The 24,171-nt window shown below is 47.2% G+C and overlaps 1 protein-coding gene across 2 annotated transcripts in view; it reads left to right on the forward strand.

The window, feature by feature from the left end:
- ACOXL (acyl-CoA oxidase like) overlaps positions 1-24,171 on the forward strand; it is a 371,066-nt gene that overhangs the window by 317,418 nt on the left and 29,477 nt on the right. For both annotated transcript variants that reach the window (XM_051836339.2, XM_051836342.2), the window contains exon 18: positions 22,590-22,691. In XM_051836339.2, the coding sequence (XP_051692299.1) occupies positions 22,590-22,691 (102 nt within the window). The remainder of the gene's footprint in view (positions 1-22,589; positions 22,692-24,171) is intronic.

Consider the following 24,171-nt stretch of genomic DNA (forward strand, 5'->3'; position numbering starts at 1 on the left):
AAAGTCAGACACAGACAGCAAAAAATAAAAACTGCAGAGCAATGCGTCTTATGAATACAGACACAAACACCCCAGCAAAGTAGTAATAACAGAATTCAGCAGTACATAAAAAGATGTATACGTGTTACTCTGAACATGCAAGGCTGGTTCAATTTTCAAAAACAAATCAATCTAACCATCCATATTAACAAGAAAAACAGCAAAAAGTCACATTATTATATCGATTATGGAAAAAGCATTTGACAAAATCAACGTTTGTTCATTATAGCAACTCTCAGACAGCTATGAAGAGAGTAGCGTTTCTTCAACTTGATAGAAAGCATTTTAGAAAGCAAAATAGCTAACATTATACTCGGTGGTGCGAGAGTCAATGTCTTCCTCCAATATCAATCCCAAGACAAGGACTGTGATGTTGCAGTTGTTATTCAGTGTCATGCCCTAAGTTCTAGCCAGTGCAATAAGGCAAGAAACGGAAATAAAAGGCATATTCATTTAGATCAGAAATGAAGGGGAAAAACACCAGTTCTATTTGTAGATGGTATGGTTGTCTGTGTGAAAAATCCCCAGGAATCTGAAAGAAAAAAACGAAGGTAAGGGAGAGGCTCATGTCCTGGTGCAATGAGTTTCGCCACCGCCTGTGACACCGGCGTCTCAAGCCAGAGGCCCATGCGAGGCCCTGCTGCTCTGTTTCCAACACAGCTTCCTGCTGATGCACTTGGGAAGGCAGCAGAAGATGGCCAGCTGCTTGGGCCCCTACCACCCATATGGGGGATCTGGATTAAGTTCCAGGCTCCTAGATGTGGCCTGACCCAGACCTGGCTGTGGCCATTTGAGGAGTGACTCAGCAGATGGAAGATCTCTGTCTGTCTGTCTGTCTCTGCCCCTCTCTCTGCTCCTCTGCCTTTCAAATAAATGAAAAATAAATAAATAAATCTTTTTTAAAGGGAAGAGGGAGGGAGAAAAATTACAAGGTCAGTGTTAAAAAAACTAAGTATATATCTATAAGCTAGCAGTGAACACAAATTTCAAAAAAATTTTAGAAATTTTTTAAAAAGTCAAGTACAATATCTCAAAGAAATACTTAGATATAAATCTAACAAAACATGTATTGGACTTGTATGCTAAAAGCTACAAAGTGCTTGATTAGACAAATTTACAGTAATCTATATAAATGAAAGACATACCATAATCATCAGTTGGAAGATTCAGCACAGTAAACATTATTTCTGCCTACATTGAGACATTTTTTTTTTTTGACAGGCAGAGTGGACAGTGAGAAAGAGAGACAAAGGTCTTCCTTTTGCCGTTGGTTCACCCCTCAATGGCCACTGCAGCAGGCGCACTACGCTGATCCGAAGCCAGGAGCCAGGTGCTTCTCCTGGTCTCCCATGCAGGTGCAGGGCCCAAGGACTTGGGCCATCCTCCACTGCACTTCTGGGCCACAGCAGAGAGCTGGACTGGAAGAGGAGTGACGAGGACAGAATCCGGCACTCCAACTGGGATTAGAACCCAGGGTGCTGGTGCCACAGGCAGAGGATTAACCTATTGAGCCACAGTGCCAGCGGAGACATAAGTTTAACATAATTCCTATCAAAATCTCAGCAAGATTTTCTTAAAAGAAAATCTTGAAAGACAGGGACAGATCTTCCATCCGCTGGTTTGTTCCCCAGCCAGGCCAAAGCCAACACCCAGGAACTCCATCCAGGTCTCCCACATGGGGGCAGGAACCCAAGAACTTGGGCCATCATCTGCCACCTCCCAGGCTCATTAGCAGGAAGCTGGATAGGAAGCTGGGTAGCCAGGACTCAATGCTGCATGTTGGTGAGGGATGCCTCCATCCCAACAATCAGTATAACCCACTGCACCACAATACCAGCTCCCTCACCAAGATTTTTCTTGCTGTAGATAGAAAATATTTTAAAATTTATATAGAAAGGTGAAAGGGTATCTCAAACAATTCCGGAAACAAAAATCAGTAGAAGGAATCAGTCTATCCAGTTTCAAGGCAGAAACCTACAGTAATCAAGACTACATGATGATGGCAGAGGAATACACCTGTAGATCACAGGCCTGAGTAGGGAATGCCCAAATAGACCTGCACTTATGTGCCCTACTGATCTGTGACGAAGTGGCAGGAGCAAGGCCAGTGGAAGAGAGGCAACCTTTCCCACAATGGTGCCGGAGTAAGTGGACGTTATAGGCGAGCCGCAAAAGAAAGGAGAACGAGAGAGGGAGAGAGAGAGGGAAGGAAGGAAGGAAGGAAGGAAGGAAAAATGGGGAGGGAAGGGGAGAGGGGTAGGGAAGGAGGGAGCTTCACATATTATACAGGAATTAATTCAAAATGGATCATGAACATAAATATGAAATAGAAAAATGCAAATTGAAATGACAAAGTTGAGAACAGACCAGTGGTTGCCGGGGTAAGAATGGGGAGACGTTTGGAAGGAAAGGAGGAAGTGGTGGCTATAAAAGGCAACAGAAGGGATCCTGGTGGGGATGGGTTGTTCTGTACGTGGCTATAACAGGGCCAGTGTGCTGGTTGGGACGTTGTACCGGGGATTTATAAGATATTACCATGGGGGGAGGGGAGACTAAGAGATTCCCATCATTTCTCTGTAAAAGTCCTTACAATTGCATGTGAATTTACAATGATCTTTAAACATAAGATTATCTAATTAAAAAATGCACTAGAGACAAAGTGGCTTAGAAAAACTCAACTAAAATAAATAGCAAGAAAGATCCATCAAATTCTCATTAATAACAAAACTGGGACTGTGGCAAGGTTGAATTCAAGGCAACAAAATCCATTAAATGAGAAAAGACATGATACCATATATGTCACAGTCTATGGGGAAACTTCCAAAAGTTTATGGAAAAGTGCATATTATGAAAAAACTGCACAGATTTCACATTTTTTAAACCAAAATAAATTTGGTGTTTACATACTTTATAATCACTTTTGTGAACTACCATCATTTAATGAAGGTGTAACTCTCCTATGTTTTGTGCATACCACTGCTGCAGGGGAAGCCATGGACATCCCAGAAACTCCAGAACACCCAGAGAATTTTCACTCAACACTTGCCAAGCCACAGTAAGGCTCTGCAGGACGACAGTTAGAAGTGAGCTAACGCAGGCCTTCTTGGCAAAGCCTCACGGAGCGTGTCCTGATCTATAACAAAGGCATAAATAGATCCTACCCAGGAAAAACAGTTCCACCAACCTTGTCAACATCGATGAGGGAACAGCAGAACTAGAGATTGTAACCAAAACTTTATACTCTCTCTCTCTCTCTCTCTTTTTTTTTTTTTTTTTTTTTTTTTTGACAGGCAGAGTAGACAGTGAGAGAAAGAGACAGAGAGAAAGGTCTTCCTTTTCCATTGGTTCACCCTCCAATGGCCACTGCGGCTGGTGCGCTGCGGCCGGCGCACTGCGCTGATCCGATGGCAGGAGCCAGGTGCTTCTCCTGGTCTCCCATGGGGTGCAGGGCCCAAGCACTTGGGCCATCCTCCACTGCACTCCCTGGCCACAGCAGAGAGCTGGCCTGGAAGAGGAGCAACCAGGACAGAATCCGGCACCCCGACCTGGACTAGAACCCGGTGTGCCGGTGCCACTAGGTGGAGGATTAGCCTATTGAGCCGCGGCACTGGCCTATACTCTATTTTTAAGCTAACATTTTATCGCAGAAGAAAGTCAAATTGAAAATTGTTGAGAAATAATAATGGAAATGTGAAACAATAAAAAGTACAGCACACCGGTATGATGAAGGAGAGTGAATTAAGTATTCCATTGAAAAGCATTTTGTAGGTGCTGTGAGAACAAAGAGATCATAAACAAGAAAAACATAAATTAGAAAATAAATTGAGAGCAACCGACCACTTGGGACACTCCCCCTCCTATACTGGAGTTCCAGCCACTCCACTTAGGCTCCAGCTCTCTGATAATGTGCCTGGGGGAGCACCAGAGAATGACCCAAGTCCTTGGCCCCTGTCACCCATGTGGGAGACCCAGATGTTCACCACCTGGGAGTTCCTGGCTCCTGGCTTTGGCCTGGTTCAGCCACAGATGTTGTGATCATTTAAGGAGGGAACCAGTGGTTGGAAGATCAAGCTTCTCTCTCTCTCTCTCTCTCTTTCTCTTGCTGTTGCTCTGCCTTTCAAATACATGAATATGTTTTTTAAAATAATAAATCTTAAAATTAATTGGAGTTTTTAAAAGATTGACTTATTTATTTGAAAGGCAGAATTACAGAGAGGCAAAGGCAGAGTCCAAGAGAGAGATAGAAAGAGACCTTCCATCCACTGGTTCACTCCCCAAATGGCTGAAATGACCAGAGCTGCGCCAATCCAAAGCCAGGAGCCAAGAGCTTCTTCTGGGTCTCCCATGCAGGTGTAAGGGCCCAAGGACTTGGGCCATCTTTTACTGCTTTCCCAGGCAATAGAGAGCTGGATTGGAAGTGGAGCAGCTGGAACCATAAGGGATGCCAGCACTGCAGGCAGCGGCTTTACCCACTATGCCACAGCGCGAGCCTCAATAAATTGGGTTTTTAAAAATTGATTTATTTATCTTAAAGGCAGAGCAACATAAAGAGGGAGGCGTGTGCACACACACACACAAAGGCGGAGGGAGAAGGGGAGAGAGAGAGAAAGAGAGAGAGAGGATATCTTCCATCTACTGGTTCACGACCTAAATGGCCACAATGGCCAGGGTTGTGCCATGTTGAAACCAGGAGCCAAGAACTTCATGTGGTCTCCCACATGAGTAACAGGGGCACAAGCACCTGGGCGATTGTCCGACGCTTTTTTAGGAATGTTAGCAGAGAGCTGGATTGGGAGGTGGATAAGCAACATGGAAGAAGGTTCTGTGGCATCGCTCACAGCTGAAAGTTGAGTGCCAGATCCAATGAGTGTTTTAGGAAAATGTAGGTAGGCAGGAGAAACCTGAAGGTTTCATGACAATGGAGTAAGGTCTCAAAGAACGGTGTATTCATTAAACGGGAGCGAGTCTCTGTCTCAGGCCAGGGCCCTGGGATGTCCAGAAGAAAGGGCTTTGATCAAATGTGAGGGAGAAGACCCCACTTTCAGGAGCTGGGGTGCAGGGAAGATGAGGAAGCCCTCCGTTTCACAAGAGCCCAGTGTCTCGGGCCAGATGGGGGCTAATGGTGGCCCTGACCGTCACAAGGTCATCTTTCTTGTCAAGACCAGCTCCTCAGCGCTCATCCCCTGAAAAATACCCGACATGTGCAAAGTGCTCGCAGCAGCCCCGGTGCAAGGAACACAGACAGGAGGCAGGCGGCAGACGGGGCCAGCAGAGAAAGCTCCCAGGCGTTCATGGGGCAGCGTGGAAGGAGTTGGAGGCAGAGGCAGGACAAGGCGTTCCAGCTGAGGACAGTGTGTGCAGCAGGCAGGTGCCCCGGGGTCTCCCACGTGGCATTTTATAGGCAAGGGGTGGCCCCCGGGGGCGTGGAGGGAGGTCAGGCAGGGGCCAGGCCACAGAGGGTCTCGTCCACTATGATAAAGAGGGCAGCAAATGTAGCTGAATGGTCTTGGCTGCATGGTTGTGTAGCAAACCAGGTGAAGACTGGAATTTCAGGACCTGAAACGGAGCATCAGTAGCGGCTCTGCAGAGTCAGGGTGAATCCTGCAGGCAGAGTGAGGGCTCTTGCATTCAGGGTGAGTTGCTTCCCGGAACCCCACAGGAGGCGGCAGAGCCGAAACTCCACGGCGCCGCCGGACATCCAGCTACAGCGGATGATGGCTCGTGTGCACCCTGTAAGGCAGCAGATTATGGCTCAAGTAGCTGGGTTCCTGCCACCTTTGTGGGAGAGCTGGCGTTTAAGACCTGGACTGAGTTCCCAGCTCCTGGCTTTGGTCTGGCCCAGATTCAGCTGTTATGGGCATCTGGGGAGTGAATAAGCAGATGAGACATTTCTGTGTGTGTGTGTGTGTGCGTGTGTGTTTCTCGCTTTTTCTGCCTCTCAAATAAATAAGTAAATAAATTCATTCATTCATTCATTTTACAAAATTGAGTTGGGTCAAGCAAATTCTGTTATAAAAAAAAAAAAAAACAAGCCCAGGAGAAGAGATCCCGGCCCCGGCCGACAGCTTTCCCACCAGTCGGCTCACCTCTGTGCAGGCAGGAGTGTGGTTGTGAGCCAGCCCGCCCGTGGGGATAGGCAAGGCCCCTACAGGCAGGGGCTGCTTCCCTGTCTGCAAAGCTGTGCCTTAGGAGTGTACCCTCCCCACACTGGGCGTGTACACGGCCACACCTCAAGATGCAGGTGGGAACAAAAAGCAACCATTTCCATGTCACCGGCCCTCAGTGTCCAGAGGCAGCAAGGCCCAGCCCTCCCTCCCCCACGCTGTGCCAGCGCCTTCAGCATGCTGGTGAGGAGAGGCCTTTGGTTGCTGTCCGCAGAGCTTCCTCCCATCTCTCTCCCTCTTTGTTGACTTTGTTTCCTGAAGATGAATTTTCTGGGTGTTTCACTACCAGTCATCTGGGGAGACCAGAGTTACAGCTATGTCTTGGCTTTTTTTTTTTTTCAGCAAGGTGGCACACAGCTTTTTAATTTTTTGAAGATTTATTTATTTATTTGAAAGGCAGAGTTATAGAGAGGCAGAGAGGGAGAAAGGAGAGAGAGGTCTTCCATCTGCTGGTTCACTCCCCAGATGGCTGCAACAGCTGGAGCTGCACCAATCCAAAGCCAGAAGCCAGGTGCTTCTTCTAGGTCTCCCATGCAGGTGCAGGGGCCCAAGCACTTGGGCCATCTTCTACTGCTTTCCCAGGCCATAGCAGAGAGCTGGATCAGAAGAGGAGCAGCTAGGACTAGAACCAGTGCCCATATGGGATGGCTGCGCTGCAGCAGTGGCTTCACCTGCTAAGCTACAGCGCCGGGCCCTGGCACACAGCTCTGACTGAGGCCGGTCCCTGCCTTCTCCTACTACTGTGTGTTTGATCCCCTGTGACGCCAGCATGTGGCCCTTCGTCACCTTGCTGTGACACCTGGGCCCCCATGAACAGAAATGTCTAGCTCAGCTCAGAGCATGGCAGTGAGGAGAGAGCCGTATCTTCCCAGCTCCTTAGGACCTGAGGGCTCTGAAGGAAGCCATTGCCTTGCTCCCCCCACCCCCACCTCTCCCCTAGAGCATCCAGCTACCAGAATGGTGCAGCTGCTGCCCCCTGTCCTGTTATGTTGCTAAAGAAGAGAGGCATTTAGGACCCCAGTGACAGGGAGCATATTGGATTTTTAGATGGAAAACATCCCCAGACAGTTTGCAAGATAAAGCGACTTTAATCTTGAGCAAGCTCCTCAGGAGATCAAAGAACAAGACACTCAAATGGTTGCCCCCCAGAGTTCAGTTAAATGCAAATAAAACTTTCTCACCTGGGCTCACACCTGGGGGAGCAGAGGCCAGGTGGTCGTTAAGGATTAGAGGCGGCTTTGTTCCAGTCTGGCCCAGGTTTTAGGCACTTTCCTACTGCAAGGAGTGCCCTTAGAAATGGCAAAGCCAATACTTTTTTGCTAATGCCAGCAAAAACGCCTTAAGCTAGGGGAGAGCAAAGTTGCCCATCAATTTTGCAAAGCAACAATGCAGATCCCAAGTGGCTAAAGTCTTCCGCAGAAGGCAGGCACTTCATCACGGTGAGAGAACTGGGTTGTTGCTGGGGAAAGCTGTCCCGATCTCACGCTGGCCTGGCTGTGCCTTAATAAGCTTTGTTCATCTTCCCTGACGCCGGAGGGCCCAGTCCGGTCTTTGGCTTCGTCTTATTATGCGGCACGGGCCAGCGAGATGAGCCGCCTGCTTGTCGTGAATCCCTGGAGAGCTCCCCTCTCTCTGGGGTTGGTCCTGGTGGGGTGATGCTCCTAAGCCAAGGCTGTCTGACTGTTCTCTTCCACAGAACGCACCTGAGCCCTGATGCTGGGCCGGACACAGTGGGCAGCCCCAAGATGCATGAGCCCCCATCTCCTGGATCACGTCATGGGCAGGGAGAGAGTCACACGGTCAAATAATGACTCCAGCAGGTGGACGTGCAACAGAGAGACCCCCACATAGCTGTGGGAGCTCAGAAGGAAAGGAACCACTTTCAGGAGGCCTTTGGACGAGGTTTTCATACAGAGAACCTTAGCACACAGCCACTTCACCACACAAGTTTGCCATAACAAAGAAAGGGGAGTGTGGACGACACATGAACTTGTGGGTGTGTATCTATATCGCTTATACCTAAATAAGCATATATATATTTATCACATGCCGAAATGATCTAGTTTAGGGGTGCATCATTCTGTGACGTTTGACATATGCAAGATACAGAAGAATTGATCCTGATAGAATCTGCCTGGCTATGGCTTGATGATTGTCCTCTCCTCCTTCTGGTAGCCCCTCTCAGTCTATGCTCTGTTCTCCGTTGCCGTCGTTTTGTCTTTTTGAGAATGTCATCTTAGACCACATGGGGTCACAGCCGTCTGTACACTTTCCTTCTTGGCTTCCCTCACTCAGCACAACTTTGAGATTCAGCCAAGCGCGTGCACACAGTAACACCTACTCCCCTTCAGTGATGCGTCGTACTCCGTTGTATGGAGATACCCTGGTTTGTGTATCCATTCGGCTGTGGAAGGGCATTTGAGTTGTGAAAGTTTTTTGGTGGTTGTGAGCAGAGCTGTGCAAACTCTCCTTATAGTATTATGTGAATGTAGGTTTTCATTTCTCTAGGACAGTGCTTCACAAGCCACTTTGACGCTTGGGGCCGGATACTTCTCTGTTGTGGGAGCTGCTGTGTGCATTGCAGGACGGTGAGCAGTGCCCTGGGCGTCCACCCACTAGATACCAGCAGAATTCCCCCAGAGTGTCTTCAGACGCTGCCGAATGGAAAAATCATTCACAGCTGAAAACCCCTGCTCTTGGGTAAACGCCCAGTAGTGAATTCACTGCATCATGTGTCAAGTGCAGAACTAAGAAACGTCATATTCCCAATGCGAGAGGCCGGGCCACAGCTAGGCGTCCTCAGTAGCACCTGGCGATGCTGTGTTTCATTCTGGCCATTCCAGCAGGCACGTAGGGGCATCTCGTTGTGGTGTTCACTTGCACTTCCTCAATGGCTGACGCTAACTCTCTGTGGTTATTTGCACATCCTCTTCAGTGAACTCTGTTAAAATCATTTGTCGGGGCTGATGCTGTGGTTAATCCTCTGCCTGCGGCTCCAGCATCCCATATGGGCTCCAGGTCTACGTCCAGGCTTCTCCTCTTCCAATCCAGCTCTCTGCTATGGCCTGGGAGGACATTGGGAGGGGCTCTGGCTCCTGGCTTCAGATTGGCTCAGCTCCAGTTGTTGTGGCCATTTTGGGGGTGAGCCAGTGAATGGAAGATCTCTATCCCTCTGTGTCTCTCCCTCTCCTCACTGTCTGTAACTCTACCTCTCAAATAAATAAATAAATTCTTAAGAACAATCATTTGTCCATTTTTATTGGATAATTTGCTTTCCTAGTGTTGAGCTTTCAGAGTTCTTTTTTAATTACAAATATTAATTCTTTCTTGGATATGTAATTTACAAATATATTCTCCCAATCTGTAGTACAGCTTTTAATTTTCTTAACAGTGGCTTTTGGGGCGGCGTGGCATAGCAAGTTAAGCCACCACATTCAGTGCCAAGCATCCCATATGGGTGCTGGTTCATGTCCTGGCTGCTCCACTTCACTGCTCCCTGCTAATGCACCTGGGAAAGCAGTAGAAGATGGTCCCAAGTGCTTGGGCCCCTGCACCCACATGGGAGACCTGGAGGAAACTCCTGGCTCCTAAATTAGGCCTGACCCAGCCCAAGCCATTGCAACCATTTGGGGAGTGAAACAGTGGATTTGGAAGACCTTTCTCTGTCTCTCCTTCTCTCTCTCTCTATAACTCTGCCTTTCAAATAAATAAGTCTTAACAACAACAACAAAAAAAGGCCAGTGACTTTGCTGAGCCAAAGGTCTTCATTTTGGTGAAATTCAGTTTTTCAGTTTTTCTGTTTTGTAAATTGCGCTTCTGGTGTGATATCTCAGAACTTGATTTGACCTCAGGTCATGAATGTTTGCCACGATTTTTTTCTTTAAAGATTTTTTTAAAGATTTATTTGAAAGGCAGAATTACAGAGAGAGGAGGAGAGACAGGCAGAGGGAGAGGGGGAGAAAGTTGGGGAGGGAGAGGGAGAGGGAGAAGTCTTCCATCCACTGGTTCACTCCCCAGATGACCACAATGTCTAGGCCTTGGCCTCATTGAAGCCAGGAGCCAGGAACTCCACCTGGATCTCCCACATGGGTGGCAGGGGTCCAAGCACTTGGGCCATCTTCTGCTGCTTTCTGAGGTACGTTAGAAGAGAGCTGGATCTCAAATGGAGCAGCCAGGACTCAAATTGGCACTCAGTGGGGGATCAATGTGGCAGGCAGTAGATTAATCTGCTGTGCCACAGCAATGGCTCAGCTATGCTATCCTGATGACTTTAACTTTATATTAAATTTTAAAGTCAAATAAGGTGCTTTCTCTCACTTTGTTCTCCTCTTGCAAATTCTTTTAACCCTTTGTTTCTTCTGCTTTTCATATACATTTTAAAAATCTGTTTGTATGTGCGAAAACTTCTGTTGTGGTTTTGATTGGAACTATGTTAAATCTTCGAATCAGTTTGGGGAGGGCTGACAGAGGTACTCTTCTGACTGCTCCAATTCACTTTATTAGTTCTTCCTGGATGACTTCCTTTCTTCTGTGATGATTTTCCCTTCATAAAGATAATATACATTTTTTTGTAGATTAATACCCATTTCATTTTGTGAGAAGCTATCATAAAGAATGTATTGTTTTAAATTTGATTTTGTAATTATAGATTGTTAACTATCTGGAAATATAATTGAAGTTGTATGTTTTGACCCCTGCTAAGGTCACTGTCATTTCTAGTGCATTTAGGATATTTTTTGAGCAATTTTTCTTGTAGGCAGATACATTGTCTGAATAGAAACAGTTTTACCTTTTTCATTCCCAGTGTCTGTGTATTTTCCCCATCCTGGCTGCCTAATCACATTGGCTAGAACTTCTGGTTTGATGACGAGTAAGTGATAAGAATTGGCACCCTTCCCTCTTCTGGATCTTAGGCAGAAAGTATGCACAGTGTTTGGCCATTAAGTGTGATATTAACTTCAGGGGATTTTTTGGTTTGTGTTTCTCTTCTAATTGTCTCCTATTGGTAGTTTTAAATTTCTTATTTATTTAATTTTATTTATTTGCTTATTTGAAAGACAAAGAGACAGAGAAAGAAAGAAAGAAAGAAAGAAAGAAAGAAAGAAAGAAAGAAAGAAAGAAAGAAGGAAGGAAGGAAGGAAGGAAGGAAGGAAGGAAGGAAGGAAGGAAGGAAAGAAAGAAAGAAAGAAAGAAAGAAAGAAAGAAAGAAAGAAAGAAAGAAAGAAAGAAAGAAAGAAAGAAAGAGAGAGAAAGAACCCACTCACTGGTTCACTCCCCAAATGCCCGCTGCTCTCAGGACTAGGCTGGACTGAAGCTGGAAGGCAGGAACCCAAGCCAGGTCTCCCATCTGGGTGGCAGGGACCCACCTGCTTGAGCCATTACTGCTTCCTCCCAGGGTCTGCATTAGCAGGAAGCTGGAGTGGGGAGACAGAAATGGAAACTGAACTCCAGAATTCCAGTGTTTGTACATGGCTGTCTCGGGAGGTTTCTTAACTGCTAGGCTAAACATCTACCCCTGTATTGTACTTCTTTTTCCATCCTTCTAGTTTTAATTAACTTCTATCATTATATTTGAAGTGATTTCCTTATGTATAGCTTGGGCTTCTAAAAAATTTATACTGAAAATTCCTATCTGCTAATTAGTACGTTTAGACTGCTTACAACTAATGTGATTATTGACTTGTTTAGATTTAGATCTACCATTTTATTGTTAGTTTTCGGTGTGTCTCTGATTTCTATTCTTCCACTTCCTCTTATGCATTGTATTAGTTTCCTATGGCTGCTGTAACAAATTACCATAAACTTAGTGGATTCAATCAACAGAAATTCCAGAGTCTGAAATCAGGATCACTTGGCCACAGTAGAGATGCTGGCAGGTTCACTCGGCCATTGAGGGTTCTGGAAGAGAACCCATCCTTCCTTCTTCCAGGTTCAGGTGGTTGCTGGCATCCCTGACTCATGGCCGTCTCATTCCAGTATCTCTCTATGTGTGGTCCCATCACTGCCCTCTCTTCTGTCTATGAAATAACCTTTCAAGGATACAAGTGATTGCATCTATGATTCACATAAATCATCTCTCCACTATAAGAATCCTAGCCACACCTTCAAATGCCCCCTTTCCTTAAAAATATTTACAGATCCTGAAAACTAAGGCCTGGTAGCTCTGGGTGCTATTATTGAACTACTATACATTTGCTTTTGCATTAGTTGGCCAGTATTTAGGATTGCGCTGGATTTATCTACAGCCTTTGTACATAATTTTCTTTTACAAAACATACACTCAACTTTTACAACCCACTTAGAATCAGTGTTTTATTTCTTCAGGTGGAATGGAGAAGCCTTAACTCCCTTGAGTTCCTTTTCTTTCTCTGTAGCACAGGCATCTTAAAAATATATCCATACACACACACACACACACACACACACACACAAAAGGAATGCACACACACATACACACACAAAGTATATCCACACACATTAGAAACCACATTAGGCAATAATATAAATTTTGCTTTCAATCATTAAGCACATTTTCTTGTATAAAGATTTATTTGAATATTTATTTGAAAGTCAGAGTTACAGAGGGAGGGAGGGACAGACAGAGAGATCTTCCATCAGCTGATTTGAGTCCCAATGGCTGCAACAGCCAGAGCTGGGCCAGGCCAAAGTCAAGAGCCAGGAGCTTCTTCCAGATCTCCCATGAGGATACCAGGGCCAATGTACTTGGGCTCTCTTCCTCTGCTTTCTTAGGTATGTGAGCAGAGACCTGGATGGGAAGTAGAGCAGAGGGGACTTGAACCAGCAACCATATGGGATGCTGGCATTGCAGGCAGCAACTTAACTCACCGTGCCACAAGGCTGGTCCTCTTAGACTCATTTTAAAAAGCACTCAAAAGAAAGATAGTTTGTCCTCTTTACTCAGCTATTATTTCCATTGTTATTCATTCCTGATTGATATTCACCATTTCTGTTGCTTCTTCCTTTCCTGACTGAAGAACTTTTTATTTTAACAACAAATCTGCTGGCAACAAACGTTCACATGTTTCTTCACTGACAATTTATTTCACCCTCATGCTTGCAATATGGGATTCTAGGTGGACAGTTGTTACTTCCAGTACTCTCCAGCTGCCGTAGTTTTTGGTGACAAACACAATCATTCAGATTTGTCTGTATCTTTGCACCATTTTTTCTTCAGGCTGCTTTCAGGATTTTTAAAAAGTATTTATTTATTTATTTTTATTTTTTGCCAGGCTTTGTCTTTACTTTCCAGATGTTTTTGATGTGGCTGGACTTAGATTTGTGTGTGTGTGTGTGTGTGTGTGTCTATCCTGTTTGGGATTCATTGAGCTAAAACCTGCACATTTGCATGCTTTTTCCCCCTAAGTTTTAGGACTTTGTCTAGCCATTATATTGTCAGGTACAAAATTATTTTATTTTATTTGAAAGAAAGAGAGACTGAGAAACACACACACAGGGAGAGAGGGAGGAAGAGAAAGAGGGAGAGGGAGAGGGGGAGGGGAAGAGGGGGAGAGAGAGAGAGAGAGAGAGAGAGAGAGAGAGAGAGAGAGGTGCTCTACCTGCTGGTTCACGCCCCAAATGCCCATAACAGTGAGGTTTGGGTCAGGCTATGCAGGGAATGCAATCCAGGCCTCCCTACCACACGGGTAGCAGGAACCCATCTACTCCAGCTAGCACCTGCCAGCTTCTAAGGTGCACGTTAGCAGGAAACTGGAGTGGAGAGTGGAGCTGTGGAGCTGAGGCTTAAACCCAGGACCCTGACTGGGAAGCAGGTCTCCCAGCCAGCCGCTTAACCACTGGACCACACTACCCCTTCAAGTCCTTTATTAGCCCTCCCTTCCTTCTCCTCTCCTTCCAGCTCCAGTGACATGAAGATCACACCTTCTGTTACAGCCCCACACATCCCTGCGTCTCTCCTCCTCCCCCTCCTCTCCCTCCCCCTCCTCCTATTAGTCTACTTTCTTCTTGTTCAGATGGGGTATTTTCTATTGTTCCAGCTTCTACTTCACTGCTTCTTTTGTGTTTCCTGTGTTCAGATCTTAAATAATTTTTATTGTGGTCATTGCATTTTTGAGTTCTAAAATATCCTTTCGGTTCTCTGTTGTGTCTTCTATTTCTTTACTGGATTTTACTGGTTTGCTCTTTGTTTCCAGAAGGTTTGTGATTGTCCATTAGAGAATTTTTATAATGGCTGCTTTAAAGTGTTTCCAGATAATTCCAACATCTGGGACATTTGCTGCTGGCACTTGTTGATTGTCCTTTCCCACGCAGGTGACGTTTCCCTCTTCCTTCCAATGCTGAAACACTTTGGGTTATTCCCTGGGCAATCTGCATATTGTGAGAGTCTGGGTCTTATTTAAATCTTATGGAGAACGTTAGTATTTTCGTCTTAGCAGACAGCACCCCTGGTTATGTTTGGGGTGCAAGTTTCCACTGTGGTTCTGACGTTGGTTTAGTCTCCGAAGCCTTTGCTGCACTATTCAGATCTGTTTCACTTAGCATCCCTCGCTGGCCGGCCGGCACGTGAATTCTCTTCTTTCCTGTAGCTCAGTTCTCAACGTGTGGGGAGGAGCCCGTAAGTTCATAAACACTTTATGAGGCTGCTTTTGCAGGACTTCCCTCTCCCTGACCCCCATGGAACTTTCTCTTTTCCTAGGGGTCCCTTTATTCATTCCTCAGGGAGAAAGTTATCCCGATCTGCTACCCCATGGCTCCAGACCCAGGCAATAAGAAGGCTAGCGGAGAAAAAGTGCGACTCATCGCCAGTTTGGTAGCACCATGAATTCCCTTCTCCTCCTTCAATCTTCCTGCCATAGTTTATGTCCCAGAGTCCTCTTGTAGCTTCTCACGCCTCTGCCTTTGACTCATGGATGCGTTCCCGGGGAGAGCTGGGGACTACCATAAGAGTGGTCTCTTTTGCTTTTTAAATTCTGAGAAGTAGAGATGCTCCAGAATGGTGAACAGGAAAAAAAAAAAAAAGCAACTTTGAATTTTGAAAGAATTAATCCCAACCTTTGTTCTGCACTTTAAATTTCTTTGATCGTCTGCTTCTCGTGGGTAAAATGAGACCTGTGTCAGGGGTCCCTAAGACCACCTGCAAGTTCAAGACTTGGTGGAGGGGCTCGCAGTGCCCACCCAGGCTGTTATATCCGTAGCTAGAGTTTATCACAGTGGAAGGATGCAGATTCCAATCAGCAAAGAGACAGCACAGGGGTGGCGTGCTGCAGGGACCATCAAGCTTCCAGTTCTTCTTTCCCAACAGAGCCATGCGAACAGCACCTCCTTCCCTCCACGGTGACAGGTGACAAGTGCCAAGTGTTCCCAGCTGGGCCAACCAAGCCTTGATGTGTGTGGTTTGTTTGGGGCGCAGTCACATAAGCATGCCACACTCATGTGCCCGACCTCAGCTCCTCCGACCATAGCCCTAGAGAGGTAAAACTGACACATGGCTCAAAGCCTCAGCAGATAGACGTAAACCTTGGGCCACAACTGCATCCTTACCACCGACTGTGGCCATGGTCCAACATTTCAGGAATACAAAGGTGCTTTTATCAGGCAAGATAATCCAAGGACTCAAAAGTCACTTCCCGGGAACCAAGCAAGGGTCGGTCCTAAATATTAGGGAGTGTGCAGGATTTGGGCAGCTCAGGCTTGGTGAGTTAACCCTTTCCAGCACGGTCCTGTACCAACCACCTTCCGGATTTATTGTATCTAATGTGAAATATCTTATCTATTTATAAGTATCTAATGTGAAATATCTTAAGCGTGTGACACATACTAATAATATTTGTAATATTAATATTTATAAATATTGGCTATTGTGATTAATAAATATTGACTATTATGATCCAGTGGGCAGAGATTTCAAAGATGTGTGTGGACTTAGGAGGAAGCAAACAGCAGAATGTTGTTCTGACTGCACAGTAGTGGAGGAGTCTTGTCTTTCGACACATTTGAAGAAAGCGAGGCAGAAACAGCGTGGGCTGATGAGCCCGGATTGGAGGAAATGCACGTAAACAGTGAGCAGTGGGCTGGAGGTGCAGCACCGGCCGTCCAAGGCGAAACCCAAGGAGCAGCATTATCTTCACGGATGGCAGATGCTGGGAGGATACTAAATCCCAGCATCGCAGAGGCTTGACAGGCAGCCTGGTGCAAACGCGAAAGGCCACGTGGACCCCTGTTGCAGAGAAGGCTTGGATGTTAACAAGAGGCCGGAAGAGAGCAGAACTGCCCTCTCCCTTGGTGCTCACCATCTTCTCTCTGACGGAAAAGTGTTCTCCATGGGAAGAAATGCAGTTGGGAGAGATTTGAAACCAAGGAGGGCCACACGAGAGATGTCAGAAATTAATGGATGAACAAATATCCACAGTTTCAAAAACTGGGGAAAAAAAAGTGCATTTGGGAATCTGTAGAATCGGGGATTGATATACGTCAGAGTTAAAGTCCTACACACAGATATTCAAGGTGATTCATTCACAGTTAGAAAAGAGACAACCAGTGAAGATAACTCTCTTGTTGACTAATCTGACTTGCTTTCTTAATCAGGTTCCTAGGATAGAAAATCTGGGGAAACTGACAATGTATTTGATTGTGGCCTGCATTTTCCCAGACTCTCAGCATGTTCTTATGGACAAGCTAAAAAATATGAGCTAGATGGCATTCCACTAAGTAAGTTTGCAGGTGCTCGAATCAAAAGATCTGGCCCGTCAGCTGACTCTGCAGTGGAGGCGTGGATGGGACTGACACCACATTGTCAGGTGACTGAATCAAAATTCAGGGAGATTTTGAGGAGTTCACAGTAGGTCATACCAAGAGGTGATTTTGAAAAACATTCAATTCTTCCTTTTTTTTTAAATGATATTTAAAAAAATTTACTTGAGGCCGGCACCGTGGCTCACTAGGCTAATCCTCCATCTGTGGCGCTCGTACACCGGGTTCAAGTCCCGGTCGGGGCGCCGGATTCTGTCCTGGTTGCCCCTCTTCCAGGCCAGCTCTCTGCTGTGGCCAGGGAGTGCAGTGGAGGATGACCCAAGTGCTTGGGCCCTGCACCCCATGGGAGACCAGGAGAAGCACCTGGCTCCTGCCTTTGGATCAGTGCAGTGCGCTGGCCGTGGCGGCCATTGGAGGGTGAACCAACGGCAAAGGAAGACTTTTCTCTCTGTCTCTCTCTCTCTCTCACTGTCCACTCTGCCTGTCAAAAAAAAAAATTATTTGACAGGTAGAGTTACAGTGAGAGAGAAAGAGACAGAGAAGGTCTTCCTTCCATTGGTTCACCCCCGAAATGGCCGCTACGGCTGGAGCTATGCTGATCCGAAGCCAGGAGCCAGGTGCTTCCTCCTGGTCTCCCGTGCAGGTGCAGGGCCCAAGCACTTGGGCCATCCCTCACTGCCCTCCCGGGCACAGCAGAGAGCTTGATTGGAAGTGGAGCAACCGGGGCTAGAACCCAGCGCCCATATGGGATGCCGGCGCCGCAGGTGGAGGATTTACCTAGTGTGCCATGGTGCCGGCCCCTCAGCTCTTCCCTTTAGGGATGTGTGCTTGGGTTGCTTGAAAACCGTGCATGGGGCAGTGGGGGGTGGGGGCACAGTGTAGTTGGGATGTTACACAATCAAATGTTTGATAGGAACCAGGTGTGCATCTCTTGCACTTGGCTGCTGTAAGAGCAAACTCCATGTCCTGCTTTGTGTGTAGACGTGCAGGGTCCACATGCAGGACAGGGATGTGCCGCGCTGCTTGCTTAGCTCTGGGAGGCGTCTCGAAGAAGGGAGTGAAGCAGCCAGCAGAGGCTGCACACGAGCAGAGGCCGTGCGTTCAGAGGAGGTGACAGGGTGTCAAGCTGAGCATCTCGAAGGAAGACTAAGCCGAGATGCGGAAAAAAAACTTTACTTTTTAAATTTTATTTATTTATTTTTTATTTGACATAGTGAGAGAGAGAGAGAGAGAGAGAGACAAAGAGAAACGTCGTCCTTCCGTTGGTTCAGCCCTCAATGGCCGCTATGGCCTGAGCTACACCAATCTGAAGCCAGGAGCCAGGTGCTTCTCCTGGTCTCCCATAGGGTGCAGGGCCCAAGCACTTGGGCCATCCTCCACTGCACTCCCGGACCACAGCAGAGAGCTGGCCTGGAAGAGGGGCAACCGGGACAGAATCCGGCTCCCTGACCGGGACTAGAACCTGGTGTGCCGGTGCCGCAAGGCAGAGGATTAGCCTATTGAGCCACGGCGCTGGCCCCAAAACTTTACATTTTTAAAGAGCTCTTAACTGGAAGCCTTGGTTGACATCTGCTTGTTCCTTAGGTACAGAAGGTACAGCATCCATAGCCTTGCGTTACAGGAAATGGGTTGCCATCAATCTCTCCGGGCTCCTTGTCCCGATCCTAGGCATACAGCGATGCAGGGGGGCAGGAATCCCTTTCCTCACAGGGTTAATTCATAAACTCATATGTCACATAAAGAAGTGGTTCAGTATAGGAAGGTACTTGAAAGAGCTCATGGAAATGTGGAATTAAAAGGTAAAATTTATGTTTGTGCAAAACATTGGAGTCTAATGCATTGTGTGTTTTTTTGTCATAAGATATGTTCTCCTTGATGCTCTGAAGACCCCTCGTGTGCACCAAAATAACCTTATCTTTTCACTCCGTTTCCCATGAACTTTCTGACCCCCCCCCCCGGCACCACCCCCCCCCCCCCCCCCCCCCCCCCCCGTACACAGACTCTTTCAAGAGTGAGGCTCTGAGAGCTGACTGGCTCGTCATGCTCCGAGCTCCCAGCTCTGCAACAGAAAACCAAAGGAGATGCCAGGTTCTGCTTGAGGGTCTGTACAGGGTGTGGAGTCCTGGTGGCCACCAAGAACCAGGACTCCTGTTTTCCAGGACAAAGCAAAAAGGCAGTCTAAGAAGCAGCTGAACTGATTTCTCGAGGGAAAGCCAAGGAAGAAGGCCAGAGAAGTGGCCTGAGCACGAGGTGCACGAGAACCGCAAAGTGTCAGGAGGAGGTCACTGTGTATCCAGGGAAGGGAAGAGCAGGCGTGGTCAGGTGCACGGTGTGAGACTGGGGCCGGCCAGCCGCCACTCAGCCTGGCAGTGGCACGGGCAGGCTGCTGCTGCTGCTGGGAGCTCACTGAAGTCCAGTGGGCCCTGGCTTGACTTGGACAGGCCCGGGCAAGAGGTCCCATGACCATGTGTCAGGTGCTAGACGTGGGACTTGGGATGGACCTGGTCCATTTGCTGCTCCAGCCCGTGTTCCTCTGTTGCATGGCCCTACGAAGCTCCACTACAATTCTTGCATCAGGGGAACCTTTGCTCTCTGGACCTAGCTGGGTTCAGATAACAGCTGCAGATTGGAGAGGGGGAAATGAGTGAGCTTAGGATGCCCTTGCCCTCTGCTGCCTGTGGGCTTCTGTGTTCCGTGGCTGAGGGTCACAGCTTCTCTTAAAGTGTCCCTGTGGGGGGGGCCAGTGTTGTGGCGCAGTAGGTTAAGCCACTGCCTGCGATGCCAGCATCCCGTATGGGTGCCGGTTCATGTCCCAGCTGCTTCACTTCTGATCCGGCTCCCTGCTAATGCGCCTGAGAAAGCAACAGAAGGTGACCCAAGTGCTTGGGCTCCTGCCACCCATTTGGGACACCCGAATGGAATTCCAGGCTCCTGGCTTCGTTCTGGCACAGCCTTGGCTGTTGCGGCCATCTGGGGAGTAAACCAGCAGATAGAAGATCCCTCTGTCTTTCCCCCTCCCTGCCTTTCCAATAAAATAAATGAATCTCCCCTGTGTACTTCACTGTCCCTTCCAGGATCCAGGATCCTCTCCCTGTCCTCTTCCTTCCAAGCCAGGAGGTGAGACCAGAGTGATTAGTTCCAGGACGCCATTCTAGGCCTTATTGTTGTCCTACGTCTTTCCCATCCCTCTATCGTTAAAACATTAACTTTTCCTTTAACTGTGCCAGGATGAAGTGTCCTCTGTCCCTTGGTTGAGCCCTGCTGATGCAAGATTCTAGATTGAGTGAGAAGATGAACAAAATGATTTCTTTTAAGATTTATTTTACTTATTTGAAAGGCAGAGTTATAGAGAGAAGGGGAGACAGACAGAGAAACAGAGAGAGAGAGAGAGAGAGAAAGAGAGAGACAGAGATATCTTCCATCTGCTGCTTTACTCTCAAATTGGCCACAATGGCTGGGGCTGGGTCAGGCTGAAGCCATAAGCTGGGAACTCCATCCGGGTCTCCCACACGGGTGGAAGGGACAAACAGGCACCTACATGGGATGCCAGCATCACAGGCAGAAGCTTAACCCACTGTGCCACACGCTGAATCCAAGCTAAGTGATTTCTGAGGGGGCTTGTAGTTCAATGGCTCTGGATTTCTTATCCCTGACCTGAGATTTTTATGTACCCAAGAGTGATGGGGATTAGCTGTCTGCACCTAGAAACTCCTGCAAATATTTTATTGTGTGCATGAAGTTCATTTAGAGACTTGAGATTTAGTTTTGTCACATAATATACATGATTTACTATTTTTATGAGGATTTATGTTTGGGGGCTGGATTCCAGCTATTTTTCAGTTACTCTCAGTATGTGCTTTAGTGTCAGCTAGCATCTTTACTGCTCCTACATCAAAGAACAAAAAGGATCTTACACTAGTCAAACAACTACTGCCCAGACATTGGCAAGTTCATAAACTAGCTATAATTAATCCTAAGAGTTTCTCATAAATAAGCTACTGAGCTACACTGTGATCCACTCTGGGAAGACTGAATAGTTGAGGCTCTTTAGAGATGTCCAAGAACCTCAAGAAAAGAATGGAGAGACTGCACTGGGAGCGTGACTGTGAAGTGCATTACTTTTATATATATATATATATATATATATATATATATATATAACTTGAAAGGCAGGATGACAGAGAGAAGGAGAGGCAGAGAGACAGAGAGATCTTCCAGCTGCTGATTCACTCCCCAGATGGCCACAAGAGCCAGGGCTGGGCCAGGTGGAAGCCGGGAGCCAGGAGCTCCACTGGGGTCTCCCACGTGGCGGCAGAGGCCCAGCTTCTGCTTTCCCAGGCACTCTGTTTTGGTTGCTGGCGTCACAGGCGCTGGCTTCATTGGCTGTGCCATGATGCCGGCCTCAACGTATGTGACTTCTGAGGGCGAGAATCTGCAGGAAACCTGCTGTCCTCTTAGTTAAGCATAAGCCCCACTTGACTCAGAATAGGAGGAGGTTGCTACTGCTGAGTTTGACTTTGAAGTGAACCTACTTCTCCCGAGCGGCTGTCTTTTAGTTATGTTTGGTGAGATGTTTATGGACGAAAGGACCTGGCTGCGGTTCGCTCCACAGCAGTTCAGCAGGAGAAAGGATGGAAGCAGAGGTAAAACAAGATTGACAACAAATGGATAACGACTGAGAGAGGGTAATGGCGAAATGAAGGGCCACTGTGTCAGTTTATGTATTTTAAAGATGTATTTTTCATTCACTTAAAAGGCATAGAGACAGAGAAAGAGATCATGCATCCCCTGTGTCACTGCCCAAATGCCCACACGACCCACTGTTGGATCAGACTGAAGCCAGGAGCCCAGAATGCCATCCAGGGACCCAACTACTTAACTCCCTCTGCTGCCTCCCAGGGTGCACATCAGCAGGAAGCTGGAATGGGAGGTGGACTTGAGATTCCAGCTCCACAGTGTGAAACAGAGGCAGCCTAAGCAGTGCCTTGGCACTGCGCCCAACGCACTCTGCTTTTGTGTGATTTTGGAATGGTCAAACAAATATCAAGAGCTAAATAAATAACTAATTAAATATAATGGGGGGGGGGTGTGAACCAACGGAAGGAAGACCTTTCTCTGTCTCTCTCTCTCTCTCACTGTCTACTCTGCTTATCAAAAAAAAAAAAAAAAAAAAAAAGTAAGTGAGGAGTGTTATTTTTGTGAAAGGTTGATCGAAACATGCTTAGTGGAAACCATCCAGATGATTTTATCCAGAATCCACCTGTGGAGTATCCGTTCATGTCTGGGAAGGGAAGTAAATATCCTATGCTTGTTGGAAAAGATACTCTGGGTGAGATTGTTCCTAAATAACTCTAAGTGGGAAAAACTGGGTGAGGTTAAACCTGAATTAGGATTGGTTGTGAGTTAACATTTTCAGATTTGGGGGATGGATACAGGGGAGTTCATTGTCCTAGTCTGTATCTTGACGTTTTCCATAGAACGGTTGAAAATAAAGCATGTACTGCACATGTAACACGTCACCATTCTGCATGAAGAAAGCACTAACTTTTGCCGTTGTTTGAAATGCAATATGGCACTATCTCTGTCTCACCTCCTTAGGTTATGCATTTTCTACTATAGTACTCTTCATCCACCTCTTTCCTCTTTCCCACCCTTTAGTTTTGTCTGCTGCATGGAACGAGACTGGTGTTCCAGGAGCGAGCCTGGTATTTAGAACATAAATACTTGACCCCCGTGGCCAGCACAAGGATCAGGAATCAGGTAAGGTGTCCCTGGGGTGCAGAAGAAAGTCCTTATGGTGTGACTCTTCCCTTTCTAAGAAAACAGTCCTACCAGTCTTCTATCGGTTTCCACTCGTGGATTTGGATGCCTCTGGGACCTCACCTGCCTGCTTTTATTGCGTAGCATGATCATCTTACATCTCGGACTTAAAGTGACAAGGGAGTCATTCACTGTGCGTGAGCGTTCTGACATCAAAAGCAGAGGAGACGATGAAAACTCTTTTCCTTGCCTTTGGCCAAAACAAAAATGAATGATTTTTATTTTTCCGCTTCTTACCAAAACCAAGGTAGCCATGGGAATTCAGTATGATAGCTACCAAGCTCCTGGAAACGAGGGCAGGGCCTGTGAATCACCAAAAAATTCTCCTCTGTAAAGAAAGCTAATAGGAGGCAGCACAGTCCTCCGTCAGACTCTTTCTGGGCCCGCCGTCTCTGCAGGCCGTCTGTTAGACGATGAAACTCAAATGGGTGTAAGACATGGGCTCCCCGTTCAAGAGAGGTCTTGGGAACATAAGCCCAGGTCCCCTTCTGCGAGGGTAGAGGCTTTCCCCTGCACTTAGCCATCAGATTAGGTTCAGAGTCACAAGGACAGGTGATTTAGGAGTGGGCGTCATCCTTGTGCTAAAACGTGCAGGGTAGAGAATGAGGAGAGCAGAGGTGGTGGCTCAGATGAGGGGAATTGCAACTGAGCCCGCAGGCAGAGCTGCTGAAGGGAGTGAGATCGGAGAAACGGGAGTACCGAGGACGCATATGTTCAGAAGCCGTGAGGAGTCCGTCTGGCTGACGTTTCAGGTGACAGAAAAACCTGGAGAAGTCTGCAGGATCCAGGACCCACTGGGCCCTGCAGAACCTTGAAAAATCTGTTTCCTTTTTAGGAAAATGGAGACCATGGAGGCAAGTACATTTAGGATGTTCCAGTCATCTATCGTGATGTAGCAAATGCCCCAACTGTGTGGCTCAAAACAACCACCACTGATTATTTCTCTCGATTCTGAAGTCTGCGTAGGGCTCAGCTAGGCAGTTCTTCTGCTGCACTTGGTTGTGTCCAAAACGGCTTCTTCACTCAGCTGAGGACTACCGGGCAGTTGTCTCTGTCACCGTGGCCTCGCTGGGGCTTACTCGCAGTGTGGTGGTCTCAGGGTGGTTGAGTGTCTTACGTGATGGCTGGGTTGCAAGAAGGAGCAGGTGGAGGATACCAGCCTTCTGAAAGGTGAGACCCAAAACAAGTGCCGGGGCATTTCCTCTGAATTCTCTTGGCCGGAGGAGGTCACAAAACCAGCACAGACTCAGGGCTGCAGGGGGACACTTCACTTCTCAAGGTGAGGAGAAGCGCATGCGTGTAGGGGTGGTATCGCAGTCCACTTCGTGTGGCTTTGCTAATTACCAGAGTCTTGGTAATTTATAAAGGACAGAGATGTGGTTATTACCATTATAGAGGCTGGGAAGTCCAAGAGGAAGGG

Source organism: Oryctolagus cuniculus, chromosome 2, assembly GCF_964237555.1.
Source record: "Oryctolagus cuniculus chromosome 2, mOryCun1.1, whole genome shotgun sequence".
Classification (NCBI taxonomy): domain Eukaryota; kingdom Metazoa; phylum Chordata; class Mammalia; order Lagomorpha; family Leporidae; genus Oryctolagus; species Oryctolagus cuniculus.